This window comes from Punica granatum, chromosome 4 (genome assembly GCF_007655135.1).
Source record: "Punica granatum isolate Tunisia-2019 chromosome 4, ASM765513v2, whole genome shotgun sequence".
In the NCBI taxonomy this organism is placed as follows: Eukaryota; Viridiplantae; Streptophyta; class Magnoliopsida; order Myrtales; family Lythraceae; genus Punica; species Punica granatum.
Window position 1 is genome coordinate 38,333,560 of NC_045130.1, and position 16,655 is coordinate 38,350,214.

The 16,655-nt window shown below is 37.0% G+C and overlaps 2 protein-coding genes across 3 annotated transcripts; both read left to right on the forward strand.

Annotated features, from left to right (window-relative positions):
* The first annotated feature begins 125 nt into the window (after positions 1-125).
* On the forward strand, positions 126-3,245 carry LOC116203864 (putative RING-H2 finger protein ATL21B). Its single transcript, XM_031535822.1, has 2 exons — positions 126-908; positions 2,691-3,245. Exons 1-2 carry the CDS (start codon positions 200-202, stop codon positions 3,122-3,124), a joined length of 1,143 nt encoding a protein of 380 aa, XP_031391682.1. The 5' UTR covers positions 126-199; the 3' UTR covers positions 3,125-3,245.
* A 3,906-nt stretch (positions 3,246-7,151) lies between these two features.
* On the forward strand, positions 7,152-10,518 carry LOC116204689 (protein phosphatase 2C 51-like). 2 transcript variants are annotated; one of them, XM_031536894.1, is made up of 4 exons: positions 7,152-7,973; positions 8,836-8,941; positions 9,769-9,941; positions 10,020-10,518. In XM_031536894.1, the coding sequence occupies exons 1-4, from the start codon at positions 7,260-7,262 to the stop codon at positions 10,089-10,091; spliced, it is 1,065 nt and encodes a 354-aa protein (XP_031392754.1). In that variant the 5' UTR covers positions 7,152-7,259; the 3' UTR covers positions 10,092-10,518. The 2 variants fall into 2 exon arrangements, with proteins under 2 accessions (XP_031392754.1, XP_031392753.1); XM_031536893.1 differs by lacking the exon at positions 9,769-9,941 and adding an exon at positions 9,415-9,749 and having other exon boundaries at positions 7,163-7,973.
* The last annotated feature ends 6,137 nt before the right edge of the window (positions 10,519-16,655 follow it).

The window sequence follows — 16,655 nt, forward strand, 5'->3', positions numbered from 1 at the left end:
TTCTATTTTAACTTAGTGGTCTACAAAATACAAATCCTTACTTACGTATCAATATGACTCTTACATCATATATTTATGTCTATATGTATATAATATATATATATATATATGCATGTATATAAATTCCTAGGCCCATGTCAAAATCAACTTCCTCAAGCGCTTTGATTTACTAATTCCACTCTATCTTTTGGGGAAAAAAATGAAAACTCTCTCATTGTCCACCACTTCCTTCTTCCTCCTCTTCTTCATCTTCCTAACCCTATTTTGTCCACCATCAACTGGAGAATCCCAAAGCATCTGCAGGGGCTCAGTTTGCTACCGCAACGAGCCCGTCATTCGTTTCCCCTTCCGGATCCCGACCCAACAACTTGCCCCATGCGGATACGCGGGCTTTGAGGTGTCATGCAATGTCACGAACCAAACCCTCTTTCGCCTACCCAACTCAGGCTACTTCAGCATCCAGGGCATCGACTACGGTGAGCAGGAGATCTGGATCAACGATCCTGACAACTGCTTGCCCCGTCGTATCCTCTCCCTTAACCTCTCCGGATCTTCCTTCACCGCGGTTTATTATCAGGAGTTTTCGTTCTTCAGATGCTCCTCCTCGAACTATATCAAGTATGGGCTGAACCCTGTCGCCTGCCTCAGCAGCCCGAATTACACAGTCTTCGCCACCTCATCTTACAAGGTTGTCGAGGATCTGACCGGCTCGTGTGAGCTCATGGCAGTGGTCCCAGTGCCAGTCCAGTGGCCATTCTTTGAGCAGGTTCTATCTTCAGACCTGAGCGACGACCTCCGACTCACATGGGCAACGCCCCGGTGTGGTCGCTGCGAGTCTCGAGGAGGAAAGTGCGGGCTCAAGGTGAATTCCAGTACTGAAGTCGAATGCAGAAACGTCCCACAGCATGGTATAAAACTCTCAGCTCCTTCCGTGATCTAACATGATTTATCATTGTAATGTTAATTCGAACGAGTCAGTTCAATTAATTATGTGATTCAATTGTGGAGATAGGGTTGGAATTAATTTCATAATTTGCCCGAGAAATGATTAAGATTTCCAAAATTACATAATATGTCAGCAAAGAAGTTGATGATGTGCTGCTTCCATGTGTGAGAACGAAAGAATTGATAAAAGGAGGATCAATATAATGCAATCTCCCTCAAATAAACCCGAGTTTTAGACTCGATTTTCGTGGGTAAACTTCTCATATATCCCTTCTTTTCTTCCTTCCTTGTCCCATGCTGGATCATATGATATAGCGTCCATTCTAACGACAAAAGTTTAAATCGATAAATGTATGTGTTGTTATGGGCAATTGGGTAGAGACCTTTTTAATGATATGTAACCCAAAAAAAAAAAAAAACGTTATTAACGGTCAGCTAATGCATAAATATATAAATACAGATATATAAAAAGGGGTGATGCATCTGACATAGTCAAGAGCATATCTAATATGTAACAGTTAAGAGTATATCCAAGAATTTATTTTTAGATAATAAAGAAGAGAAAATACAAAGGAGTCAATGCAACCTTATAAAAATATTCTAAATATGTGCTGATTAAGCTTTCATGATTATTCATTAATTGTTTAAAAATTAATGACAAATTCTTGACCAAGTTGGACAAATTCAACGCATTCTGGTCTACTTATTACGGAAAAGATTGTAACATTGTTCAAATAATTTGGTCAATGGCAATATTTCGTAGATTATCTAGCATTCCTTCATATCTATATAGTTTTTCCACATTTATACGTGTTAAATATTAAATATGGTCGTTAAGACTTTAGGAATATGATGATTATATACGTCAATGATTAGAGTCGATATTGTTATTAATCAAGACAATAATTACGGGTGTGAGCAATATGTAAAAAGGCTTTTGCGGTGCCACTTGGATATAATTAAATAACAATTATTTTTTGCTTGAATAAATTTGAATAATTAATTGTTAAATTCTAATGAAACTTATCTAATCTTTGACTTTAGGGCAATTAAATTCTCAGATTATGGGCATGTGTGGTCAACAATTCAAGGTTTGACCTTGATTGTGATATATAGCCACTGGGCCATTGGCAACTCATAAGATCAACGTCGACTCCACACGTAAAGTTCCAAAACACAGATCAATGAGGGTCCAAAGATAATGATAGTATTTCATTATTTACTTTAAAAATTACTAAATATTACGGGGGTAGATCTGCATGAATTATAGACTAGCTAATTATAGTCGATCGCTCTCCTCGATAGGGCAATATGTTGAAAAGTTCATCATATTGGGGCACCGTATGAGGAGGGACAAAATTAAACATGTCGTGTTGTGATGTATAATTTGTATTTTATATAGTTATGAAAATTATAATTAGAGGAGTCGAGGAGGAAGAATGCAGTAATTAAAAGAGTTTGGTGAAACATGAGATGAGTAGGTAATGAATTTGGTTAACTAATGGATCTCTTTAGTAATTAATTATTCGATTGCAAATCAAAGATATGAAGATTAAATTATAACATTTGAGACACTTTTCCTCTACATTGAAAAGTACACGAAGAAGAAGAAGAAGAAGTGAAAGGGAAGGAAAGGAGAAAAAGGAAGGGGAAAAAAAGTGCAAAATATATATTCTATTGAATAATTTAACACCTTAATCCGAAAAATATGAACTAGTCTCATTAGGTTCCTTTTATAATCACAGGAATACCTCGGGCTGCTCGATATGCGATCACCTTTGGAGTCGGGGTCCCCGGGCTCATGCTCATCATGGGACTAATCTGCTGTGTATGTGGCCGGGTCAAGTCCTTTACGATACGACCGGACCACCAGGTCGCGGAGCTGGCCTCCTCTACAATCACCTCGCAGGCGAATGCTGTCTCGGGCCTTGATGGGGCCACCATCGAGTCGTATCCCAAGGTAGTTCTGGGAGAGAGCAGGAGGCTCCCCAAGCCCGATGACGCCACTTGTGCCATCTGCCTTTCGGAGTACCAGCCTAAGGAGACCATCAAGACCATCCCTGAGTGCAATCACGGCTTCCATGCCGAGTGCATCGACCAGTGGCTAGAGCTCAACGGATCATGCCCCATCTGCCGGAACTCTCTAGAGCGGCCAATGGGGACGATGGATGCTGTGTGACCGGAAATTGTTTGATAGTATTGCATTGGGCCCGTCCTATTCATTCCCTTGCTTTATTTATTTGTACATGGAATGGAGTAAATCTCCCTTTTATCTTCGTCATTAGTTGATTTTGGAGTTACGTTCCTGAAATTGGGCAACCGATTTCACTATTTTTTAAAATCCCATGAAAATAGAAAATAAAAGAAAAACAAAATGGAAAAAGGAAGCCCACTGGACCGAAGTTGATAGTCAATTGGATCGAATCCACCGAAGCCGGAATTGAATTATATTGTAGAAACTAATTTGAGCACATATAGATGTGGACGATGACTCTGCAGTCGGCCCATCGAGAATATAGCCCTTTTGTACATTGTCCAAAGAGATGAAGATAACACTACCAGCACCGTGATTTAGTGATTAACCTTCAAGCGCTCCATTTGAACATCACGAGTTCGAGTTTCACTGAGAACGTAGAGTTCGCACACTATGGAAGTGTATTATGGGATGGCGGTGACCAGCTTATAATGTTTGATCCAATGAGCCTTGAACTTAATCCACTTGTATGTTGATGGGGCTGCGGTGACTAAGTTTGACTAAAGTCTCAGCGAGTTATGACGAAATAAATATTTCATGGCAGTTAGGTTTCTTTAGTTGGAGCAGTCACAGCGGGTCAAAAACTTGACCTAGCCTTTTATAAATAAATAAATAAATAAATAAAAGTGAGAGAGGAGATGAAGATAGCAATGATTGGAGAAAGTGCACAATTAGTATTGGATGAAGACTCAACTTCCCCCAATCATATGGGTGTGGGTCTCTGTAAAAATAGTAGAAACTCGATTTTACCGATTTAAAAATTGAATTATATTGTCATCTTTTAATCCAATCTAATTGTAGTTGATTGAATTTGATAGTCAACTTAATATTACAGAGCACATAACTTAAAAACATAAGAATTTAATTTTTAATTTCCTATAAACTTCCTTTTTGCAGTATTTTAAAAAATAATATTTATTTTGCTTAGGCTGTTGAAGGAATGCATATTGAGCCTTAATTTGAACTTTGTAATTATTATTGTTGATATAGATATTAGATATGTATAAAAAAAATTTACTTTTTATGCGTTATATTAACTTTTATGGAAATTTATGATTCTACACTTCGATTTTGACAACTTAACCTATATTTTTTTATTTTATTTTTTTTTCCAATTTTGAGGTACTTGCATTTGGTCCGGCCATGCGAACACTTTAGAAGCTTCCGCAATAAGTAAGTTGACCCCCTAGCCATGCATTTGTCAAAAAGAATGCATGTCATACGGTTTCGCAATGACTCAAACTTGTATATCTTTATTTGAAGAGTTGTGCTACATTTATCACAAAGATGAATTGTGTTATGAGTTTATTCTCGGTGAAATATATCTATCTATATTTATAATCTATAATACAATACTACAAAAGTGAGAAAGAATGTTTTGGTCTAATTTTCACATTCATAAAATACCCTTACTAAAGTAATCATAATTAGTAACAACTATTTAATTAAGGTTAAAATTATAATTTTACTTTAATAACCACCCAATTAGCCCTATTTTCTCTACCCCATTCGTCCACTCTCTCCTCCGATGAATTTCTCTATCTTCTTCCGTTCATTCACTCACCAAATTTTCTTTTATTTTTTAATTCTTTTTAAGATATGTCTCAAATTACCTTAGTTAATAAATAGAATAACCTAACATTTCTCGAACTTGGTGAGTCGATTTCGAATTTTCTGCTCCTAATTACATATTTTTGTCATTTTAATTCACAATTTAAATACTTCAATTTAATTATCGTGCATAACACAGATTTATGTTTAAGTATATCTACGTTATTCACGGGAGAAGAAATCAATCGGTGTAACTTCCTCTTTCACATATTGCCTATGAAAAAATAGGTTGAAATTTAGGAGTCATTGGATTAGAAGGAAATTAGGGATAAATTAGTCAATTTATTTTTTTAACCACCCGCTTTTCAATTTCTCCCACAATTTTCTCTTTCTCCTTCTTCTCTTATCAGCCTTCTTTGTTCTATCAAGTTGCCCACAGATTTTTTTTTGGAATTGTGTTTCATTAATTACTTTTTTTAATTAATTAAAATACTTTTTAATTGCTCCAAAAAATCGACATACATATTAAAAAATAAGAAAAATAATGATATTTTTAAGATTTTAAAAGACAAGAAAAAATCATATCGACCGTACATAGCACGGATGTATGCTTTCTACATATAATCAATGACTTTTTTTCAACTATAAAAAAGGCTCAATACTTAGCGCAATAAAAGAAAAATTATAAATAATTAATAAAAAAATTTAAATAATCTCACTAAATATCGAATTTGTGATCTCTAAATCAATAAGTGATCACGTACTCCACTACACTACACGTCCTTTTCGTTATAATCAACGAATTTTGGGAATTGATTTGATGAGTCACGAGAAAGATGAAAACATATGACTCAACCTGTCGACACGTAGGCGCAGCGCTTTGATTGCTTGCGATTCACTTTTTCGACCCAATTCTCGTACAAAACCCAACTCCTCAGTAATCTCACAACAAACCATTGAACACAGGCCAGCCAGTTAGCACGTTGTTTACGTGATCCCTCCATAACTGTGTCCTGCACCTTCTACTTTTCTCTTCTTTTTTTTTTTTCAATCTAATACGGAAGAATGTTTGCTCGATATCCATGCTCTTGACAGACACGTTGGTGACGTAGCGACGAATTGGTCAGCGAGAAGTGACCTGTTTAGAATTATGCGAATGGATGGCACCTTCTTCTTAAGTCGTAACTTTCTATCTTATGGCCGTCGCATCAACTAAATCAATTCGATTGGTTGTTGCGCCAACTCGATCTATGAAGCTGCATATGGTCCGAGAATCAATGGAAATCGAGAGATCTCCTCTAATCTTAATCTAAGAAAGAAAAAAGAAAAAAAGAATCTATGTATGCGTAAGCTGGGCAGAAGACCGGGGGGGGGGGGGCATGGAGGCTAGAAAATCTCTCGCAAGACGCAAAAGTATCGGCATCGACACTTGGTACGAGGTCCCAGCTTTTCTTCAATTCCAACACGACTGCTTCTGACCCCACCACTCCCTCCCGACACGTGTCCCCAAAGTCAAACTTCTCTCGTCACAGTCCTAAAAAATCTCCCCACTTATTCCCCCCCCCCTTACATACATACAAGCAAGAAAATTTCAATTTTAATTCATTTTTTTGGTTGGACGCTCCTTTCCTTCCTTCTAAGTAAGGAGAGAGATTCGAATTTATGCAGGAGGAAGAAAATTTACGATTGTGAGATTTACTCCTCAATAAGCTCTTAGCTTCAAATTTTGACTAATTAGGATTCAATGATATTGAGTATTAGGAGGTGTAGATTCTTAACAGAAAAAATTCATTGAATGCATAGATTGAGTTCCTGTCCAACTCAAAATTTTCAATTGATAGCTTAGTGGATGTAATTATATTATAGATCTAATATTTTTTCGTCATTATCAAGATCTAGGATTCTTAACATAGATATAATACTTATTTTTTATAATTTTATAATTTTGAATTTTATTATTATAAATCAAAAAAATTATGGTGAGAGAGTTTTTTTTTGAGCGATGAGTCAATTAAATTCGAATTAAATTAATAAATTAGATTTTCGGGATGGTACGGTACCCACCGAAAAGAAAAAGAAAGGAAGAAATCTCCCTTTGCGGGGCAAAGGCGAATGGCAAGGATTCGCCACGTTGCGGGTTCGCGTGGGACCCAGCGGACCGAAACCCCGGAGCTGAAAAATCACTAACCTCAGGATCCTCGCGCCACGTCTCGCCAGATTCGATCTCAGCCGTCCACGTCCTCCCGGGGGGCAAGATTCAATCCTCGAAAGAGAGAGGTTCATAACCACCCACGTCGCGGTCGGGGGGGCCACCTGATCAGGATGGACGGCTGTGATGCGTTCTGCTTTTCCCGCCATGGTCCCCATTAAATAATTCCCCCCACCAGACCGCACACCCCCCAGCCCCGTGTCACCCTATCTTAGCTTACCTAAGCTGGTGAAGTGATACTATATATAGGTGGAGCAAGGGTTGCGGCACAAAGTTATACTACACGGCCGGCGCGGAGAGATGACCGTGGACGCCGGTGGGAGGGTGAACAACGGAAGCCGGAAGAGGTCCAGGCACCGGCGAGCTAGGTGTGCCCCGCAACATACTAATATTGATATTAACTACGAGATCAATAAGAAAGCATCAGTCGTTGATGCCGACGAGCTGCCGACAGAGATGTCGATGACGGCGCCCTTCTGCGCCTCCTCATCTTCGTCCTCGGACCGATCTCCGGAGAGCGACGTCGCGGCTGTGTTGAGGGAGGAGTTATTGAGGGAGAGCATGACCGAGTGTGCGGCGGCGCGTGCCGTTGTTAGCTCGCTCGGGTGCGTTTCGGTGATTGGCAGGAGAAGGGAGATGGAGGACGCGGTGAGGGTTGAAGTGGGGTTCGCGATGGGGGCCTTGTTCGGGGACCTGTACGATTTCTTCGGGGTCTACGACGGGCACGGCGGGGCCCACGTGGCGGGGGCGTGCAAGGAGCGGTTGCACGGGGTGGTGAAGGGGCGGGTGGAGGCGGCCGAGGGGCTGGTCGACTGGGGGGAGGTGATGGCGGGGAGCTTTGTGGAGATGGATGCAGATGTGGTGAAGACCGGGGGCGAGGCGGCCAGGACAGTGGGGTCCACCGCGGTCGTGGCAGTGATCGGGGGAGACGTGGTGGTGGTTGCCAACTGCGGTGACTCGAGGGCGGTCATGTGCCGGGGAGGCACCGCCATCGCCTTGTCCGAGGATCATAAGGTACTGCTGAATGTATAATACCCTCGAGATTCGGTGACGGACATATGGAAGAACGATATTCATGCTTGTCGAATGTTCCGATATTTCGTGTGACTGAATTTATTTCTGGTATTTCACGTCACGCTGCATCATGCTATCGTTTGATCCTAGGTCGAAACCTTTTAATGCATACTTATTGGAATTGCAAAATTGATACATGATATGACTGATCAATGGACCGTGAATTTATCGAGATATAACATGGTTTCATGCATGGGAAGATGGATCAACGACGTAGTATCTTAAGGATAATGAATAGCTTGTGATTCAATGTTCGAACTCGAGACTTTTTGCCATCGTACTCCTTTCGACTGAAAAAAAATACAATAAAGAGCCCATATGCTGAACCGTCCAACTGTATGTACGTAGCGGACTGCTTTATGGAGATGATTTTATGCTGTAGAGATATGATCGATAATCTAATATTTCGATATCATATGCTACAAATTAGATTGCTTATTATTATTGTCATTCTCAAGGATACGGAGAGAATGAAGGTGAGAGATATTGTGGATGTGATCATATTCATAGAGCGAGTTTCGGTGGAACATTATTAACTCGGATGTCTTTTGGTCCTCGTTTCTAGCTTGAATATGATAGTCATGTTTTTTGTGGGATTCTTTTTCGTTTATCGAGCTATCGCAACTGCTGTGGTTGATCTTTCTCGTCGACTAGTTTTATTTTCAGTGTGATCATATCGTGTACACATGTTATACATGTTATATTTGCTATGTTCATGTCAGGCCCTTGGTGATAAGTAAAAATCCCATAAGTGGGTCTTATAAATTTCTGGCTTATATACCTTTCTGCTCTCCTAGCATAGCCTAACAGGCCCGATGAGCTGAAGAGAATTGAAGCTGCCGGTGGAAGGGTCATCAATTGGAATGGTCACCGAATCCTTGGAGTACTTGCCACTTCTCGATCTATCGGTACGTATGGAAAGAAAGTTCTAAGTGCTTCATCAACTTGCTAAGGCACTACAGGAATTTGTTTCTGTAGAGACGGAATAAGTCCGTCTTAATTTTGAGACGGAAATTTTCAAATTGGGACGCAAAATTTCGTCTATCATCCCCGTCTCTTTTTTTTTTAAGAGGGATCAGGAGATAGAAAATTTTGTCTAAATTTGACGAGACAGAAATTTTCAAATTGGATTGGCAAATTCCATCTTATCAAAGAGACGGAAAAGAAGATGTAAAACTCCGTCTCTTTTTTCGTCTCAATTGCAGTCTCCATAAGAGTGAATTCCTGTAGTGAGGTCAAGTATAGGGATCATTAAATAATTTTATAAGTACTTAAAATCTAAATCTTGATCGATATGAGGGAACAAATGACAATAGAATCGAGTACAATAGTACTATATGAAGTTTCTCAATCTTAGTCATCGTACCTTGACTCGATGAAGGCGACCAATACCTCAAGCCGTTTGTGACGCCAGACCCCGAGGTCAGAGTGATGGAGCGCACTAGCACTGATGAGTTCCTCATACTGGCGACCGACGGGCTCTGGGATGTGATCTCAAATGAGTATGCCTGTCAGGTCGTGAAGAGGTGCCTCAAGGGCCGAATTAGGAGGAGACATGGCCAGGATGCAGCCGAGGAGGACGAGGCAACCAGGGCTGCAGCCATCCTAGTTGAGCTGGCAATGGCCCGGGGCAGCAGGGATAACATCAGCGTGATTGTGGTCGAGCTGAACAAACAACCCCGAAGATTCTCATAGTTATAGCTGAAATCCTTACTGGTAAGTTCTTTGTTTCCAGATTCGTCTGAGCATTCTGTGGTCCTGGCGGGGACAGTGCCCGGCCACTACGGCCATTTCTCCGGCACTCAATCTGAAGGACAATGGAGATCCAACGGCGGCAATTGGGGGACTGTTCCCAGACCGTGGAAACTCCTTCTGCAGTATTATTTCACTTGTTCATCTTCAAAATGTGTACGTGGGACCCGACAATTCCTTGGAACATGACGAATGGTATTTTGGGTCATTTTGCTTTTGCTTTTGCTTTAACAGGTGGACTCGCAACTGTACCTAACCTGGTCTGGTCATGAAATTTCATTGGTCCACCATTCATCCCCGCCGTAGCGTTGGTGCAAGCCCCTACTACGGCCCGAATATCGGACCATGGACTTTACAGGACGATATGGACACTTTGCAGGAGATTGGAGTACATGACAAAATGAGCTCAAGGCTTTTTAACCTGGATATGAACGAAATCAAAGATTGCTTTTGGTACGTATATGTGCTGTATCTTATTCTTCGTCTTGCGATGTATCCTGTGAAGTGGTTCGAGGTTAAGGACATTTTTCTGACATGTACATTATTCGTCGTTGTACATGTTCTTTCAAAAGCCACCTCGATTGGCCTAATAATTATCGTAAGTTGCACATTTAGCATCATTTTGGATGAGAGCCATTGTAATGGTGTTGATTATTATCCACCATGTAAGTTGTGATTGTGACTCTTTCGATCTATGATTCTCGAACAAATTCAGTTTACCGGTTTACAAAAATTGCCGTGCTGATGCTTTCTTTAAATTCACAATGATCCGGTTGATCCATCATTATTCGGTCGGTATCCTTTCCAATCTTCCGACTGAGACATGTCACTTTCTTTTTTGCCCTTTTGGTCTCTAATTGTCTAGCATGCGCATGGACTGGAAGGTCCGTATAATCACTTGAAATAATAATGAAATCATTTCGATTTGTAGTATAAAATAAATCCCTTTTGAGTAAATTACTTATATTCAAGTAAATTATTTGCAATGGTTAATTGTATGTATTTTGAGCAAATTATTTATACTTCAATTAAACTATATAAAAGTAAAAAGTTTTTAGGTAGACGCTTAATTCTATCTTGCTATGATACAGTCGCTTTCGCTGATTTGAGTCAATAGAATTATATTGCTCAACGTGGCACCTCAAATCATGGATGTTCTTATACGAAACTAGAAATTTGAATAATAATTTGGAGTCATTGACGGCTACACGGAAGGGCTAATATAATTTTAGTTCATGAAGTTGAGATCGGACAGCTAAACGAAATCTCAGTTCATGGAGTTTAGATCGGGATAGCTCCACGAGTAGGATTGTTGTTCAAGTTCATGGGCTTCTGATTGGGGTGCGAACACGAACTTAATTGATCGAGAAATTTGGAATTGCTTCTTATGATTTGGTAGAGGAGCATTGTTAACAGCTAAGAGCTTCACGTCGGATGCCATGCATGGCACGACCTGACAATACGGTGTTTGAACTGAAGACGTATTTTGACAAATATATTATATATATTAAATACAGAGAGGAGCTCTACCAAATTGTTTGACAATTTTAATTAACTCCGAGTCAATCTTGAGTCGGAAGCACGTATTACCAACAACATAATTTATATGTATACAAGATACATATGAACTTCGTTTAAGGTAATATACTTTTTTTCTACCACGGGAATATCCTATCTTATATATGTTAAAAATTGTTTCGAAACTCAAATGCGAAAGCAAATATTTACTGGCATGAATTTCAAGCGCCACGAGAATTATATGCTAGAAATCACCATGTTTTTTGGTAAATTTTTTTTATTATAAGAGAGGCATGAGGATAGTAATCTTAATATAAAAAATATGCATAATTTCATTAAATATCGAACTTAAAATCTCTTGAATATCATGAGAAAACGTGCATCACTGCATATACTTTTTTTTATATGTTTTTTGGTAATTAGATGGTCTTTTTTAAACAAAAAAAAAAAGTTCTTAATACTTCGTGCATGTTGACAATGGATGATTAGGAATGTATTTGGATTTAGAGCTGAGTTGAGTTGAGTTTTGATTTTAATTAGTTTGTAATGATTGTATTGTTGAATTATAAAAAAAAGTATGAAAAAGTAGTGAATAGTTGAGATAAAGTAATAATTAAGTAATGATTATGTTGTTAAATTATAAGAAAAAATGTGAAAAAGTAATGAATAGTTGATATAAAGTAATAATTAAATAATAATTGTATTGTTGAATTGAAGATAAATGGAGTTACGTTGAGTTGAGTTAAAAAAAATTTAAAATCCAAACACACCCTAGGTCATTCATTGAGTGAGCCCGTGTTTGCTTGTAATGGAGCTTTTGTGGTCCTCCCGTGATGCTTTTTCTCGAACCAAGAAGGTCCCATGGGCCATGGTTGGTGGCTACTAGCTAGTATACAACTATCATGCTTATTCGTTGCGACGAGAACGTGATCATGGTACTGATGGTGGGCTGCAATGCGATCCAAACGAAAGTATTATAATTTCTTTGTCTCGTGGCACGAACGTTTTGAAGGATATCGTACATTATGAAGGCCTTCACCTTTTTTTTTTCCCCCTTTTATTTTGTTTATATTTTTCACAGCCTCTTTCCCATTGTGCCATTTCTTGTTGCCCATAGATTCTTGCTGAAATATATTCAATTCACGATAATTGGACCACTAACTGGACCCATCCACTCAATCTTTTCCTAATGGGAAAATTATATCGCGGACGGGTTTGTGACTCCTTTTACATTACAACACAAATCGAAATAATTTTACTGTACAATACGTTTTTTTTTTTCACACCAAATCAAGTTGTCAATATTCCATCAAACGATGGACAAAATGCTGATGTTGTTTTTTTTTTTCTTCTTCTTTTTAAGATTTTAGAGCACATCGCAAACTTATGGATTTAAAACAAATAAAATAAAGTTAAAAGTAAAATTTGGGATTGGAGAAGGGAGTGAGGGCACCCTCGTAAACTTATGGATTGAAGTAAACGAGAATTGATTAAGGATTTGTAAGTTCACTGAGTAAGGATCTTCATGAGCAGACCTAACTTGTTGATTTGAGAGGTCGTGTTAATTGATTTTATCTACTATTAATTTCAAGGAGTTCTATTCTACAAGTTATGCCACATATATAGAACAAATCTGATCTACATTAAAATACCAAAATTTACTTAGTGCCTGGATCAATAATTTATCAGTGCTCTCTTTGGACGTGAACATCCAAGTCATGCACTTTTTTTTTCTCCTAAATATAGGACGAACTTTAGAAAATAGTATAGAAATGTACGATTTTTGTACTTTTTTTTCCCTAAATATAGCACTACCTTTGAAAAACAGCACAAATAGACACGACGTTTGTACTTTTTCCTAAATATAGCATGAATTTTGAAAAATATTCATGGAAAGGTATGACCTACGGGTTTAGTTGCGATTCTAGCACCGCGTCAATTATTTCGTCAAATATAACGATAACAGTTAACGGGAAGCTAACAGTATCACGTGACACGATATGATTGGACGATTGAACCCCGCACGTGAACTGACGAGTGAACGCCGCACATGAACTGCCCCTTCATAGCAAGAAAAAAATGAGATCCTTACCTAAGAACTTGGGATGAAGGGCTTGTTGAATAAGACTGACTCCTTATGGCTTACAGAAAAGGTGCTCTCAAGTTAGATAGAGATTCGCATCACCAGAGTCATTTGATTCATGGATTGAATGCGCTCAATGCAGCCTATGAGAGAATGCGCCGCGTTGGCAGTAAGGAAGATGCACGATCAAAGGGTATCGGCACATACATTTTATTAAAGGAAAAAAATTCGGAGAACCTATGCACGTGGAAAAGGTTGAGGAATGGAATCAGGTTCCAAGAAAATAGATAAAAGCACCCTAAAATTAAATAATTGATCACAATCAATTCCCTTTCGAAAGTAAAGATTGGGTCATCATAACTTACACGTACGTACACACACACGCATATATTATAAATATGTCATTACACAACTTAGAGCATCAATCATAATAGAAAAAACACATGAAAAAAATTAAATAAAAAAATATTTAATCATAAAATACATTATGGGTGGGGACAAAGGGGACATAATCCTTAATCATGTTCCACGCGTATCAATATCTTATTAGACACAATGGATTAATTTTTAAGGCATCTCACTAAATGAGAAGCTTTTCCACTCGCAAATCGTGTGCTTTTTGGCCAAACCATATGCCCCATTTTCTGCATTCCCTTTCCTTTACATGAGAATCACGAGATTTATTAGAAATGATAGACCATTAATCGGGCCGCGTTTCGAATAGAGCCCAAAAAAAAATCTTTAAAAAAAAAGGCATTACATTAATCTTCACACTGTTATAAAAAGTGATTGCATTTAAAATCACCATATTTCAATGATTTTTAATGTTTATGAAAATTTTTGTTTTCTATTTAGAAACTATAAGTGGATAATTTCGATTTTATTTGAAAGACAATCTATCTATAAAATTCTAATTTACGACCGGGAAGACGCAATCACATGTGAAGTACTGGAAGTTGAGGTTTTTCTTCTCTATACCGTCACGAGAAAGAGTTGTTTAAGTGTGTTTAAATTTTTTTAACATTATATCCGAAAAAAATAACTTTTACATAAAAACTTGGATTGAAAAGGGCTAAAATATCTCTTTCTCTTTCTCAAAAAGATAAATGAAATGAAAAGAGGGTAAAAGGAGATCTAATGAATAATAAATTGAAGGGGAAAAAAAAGCTATGGTTTGGCCCGGTAGTTAAAAAAAGAGATACGAGAATGATCTAAATTTGAATCATTCCACAAATTATTCACTGAGTCATAATGGATTAACTCTTTCATATTTCATACTCTCCCTTGATTATTAGTTATAAACTTGTACTTATAATTTTTAAAATATCAAATCAACTACAATAAATTATCTTTATATTGTATACTAGGTGATAACTCGCTCATTGCGAGAGTAGATTTTTAATTGTTTAACAATATTTAATATTTAAAAGTAAGTACAGTACGAATTTTCATTTGAGAAAAATATATTGTGGATTAAAATTTTTCACTTAAACATTAAATGACTTTAGCATAAAATTAAGGAGCAAAAATTTAAAATCTCAAGTGGGGTTTTTGTTTCCTACACCAAAATCACATGATCTAAGATAAATATCTTACCCAAGTAAAAAAAATTGAAATTATACAATTTGAAATTGAAAAAAAAAATTCCATATAAAAAAGAAGCATGTGTCAATTTTTCAAGTATAGTAAAACGCAAATTTTAAATAATAATTATTTTAGAAAAATAAATAACTGAAAAAATAGATATCTAAGCTACTTATTTCAAAGAATAATTATTTTCCATCCGACAATGACCATAATTATGTATTATATTATGTTATATTATAATTATATTTACTATCAATATTCTATTCAGCTCAATTTTTGAGAGCTTGCATAATCGGAATTGCCATCTTAACAAAATTACATTTCGCATGGCAATTACAACTCTTCAACAAAATAAAAAGTTCTTTAAACCAATAATACAATAGGAGCAAGGCAATTATCTAAATGCTCAATGAATGGGTGCTAACTCATAAAAATTGAAGAGATTGCAATAACTTAGAAAAACGGCCAAATCCTAATGAAGTGGGATTTAATGTAAATAAAGGAAAACATGATGAATGTGAAAACATAAATAATGACCGATGAAAGAAAGACCTATTTTAGCCATATTTAATGAAACCGTCCATTAAGTACCAAATATGTTACGAGCCTTTGCATGAGAAAAAGAAATATTAAAATATAATTTATAGCTACTAAAATTTTGCACTATAATTATACTTACATAATATTACAATATCTTTAAATAATTCAAATGCCTTATTAGATTAGATTCCACTAATATGCTATTATCATAAATATATTTCGCTATATATTCTACTTTTCCTAATTCCTCTAATATCCTATTGAAAATATATTTCATTCTATATTTCAATTTGCTTAAATATATATATACATATATGTATTTTCTTAGTATAAAAAATGATGATGTGAATCAGTTTTAGACTTTGTTATTATATATATGTATATATATACACAGATATACAGATATAGATTGTAAAATATATTTCCATAAAAATTAATTGAACTATGTAAACGTAAAGGTCTACAAGTACTAGTAAAAAAAACAAAAAAACTACTTTTTACTTTTGATAATAAAGAAAAGAAAGGCAAGTGAAACTAGTGTTATCAGAACCAGATAAGACGGTTCAATCGGTCAAATCGAAAAATCAGACATATGCCCGATTCGGTTAGTTTAAAAATCGAAAAATGCATAAATATACCGGTGAACCCAGAAAACCGTGCAATTTTTAGGCAAACCCATGTGAATCGGCTAGTTGGATGGGTTCAGAATATTTTAAACATGAAGAACCTAAAGGTAAATCTGAAAAATAAAAAAAAAACTCAAAAAGGAAAATGAAATTATGAAAAATTGTCTTCATCTTCACGATTCGTGGCTTCACTAGTTCACCTCTTCTCTGTTGAAGTCTCGATCTCGAAGTCTCCATGTGAACTGACGAACAAAGGTCGAAATTTCAATTGCAAGTTGTCTCTTCTCGGCTTCCTCTTCTCCTTTTGTCTTTCCGTTCGAAATTTCGAACGAAGGTCGAAAATTGAAGGTTGAAATCCATTTTAAGGTTTGCAATTTGGGTATCGATTTATGTTCTGCACTTGCAATTTTGTTTGGGTATTGATTGATTTTCCTCTGGCTCTGTTTTAGCTTTACAGTTCGCATTCTCCTTCACTCTCACCACCTGCTGACTCGGTCACTCTCAGCTTCCATCTCC

Bases quoted from the DNA above. Each gene is read 5' to 3' on its own strand.
- LOC116203864 (XM_031535822.1), top strand. From the start codon at position 200: ATGAAAACTCTCTCATTGTCCACCACTTCCTTCTTCCTCCTCTTCTTC. The intron at 909-2,690 runs GTATAAAACTCT...TTATAATCACAG, and splicing joins CAGAAACGTCCCACAGCATG to GAATACCTCGGGCTGCTCGA.
- LOC116204689 (XM_031536893.1), top strand. From the start codon at position 7,260: ATGACCGTGGACGCCGGTGGGAGGGTGAACAACGGAAGCCGGAAGAGG. The intron at 7,974-8,835 runs GTACTGCTGAAT...CTCCTAGCATAG, and splicing joins CCTTGTCCGAGGATCATAAG to CCTAACAGGCCCGATGAGCT. The intron at 8,942-9,414 runs GTACGTATGGAA...GACTCGATGAAG, and splicing joins TGCCACTTCTCGATCTATCG to GCGACCAATACCTCAAGCCG.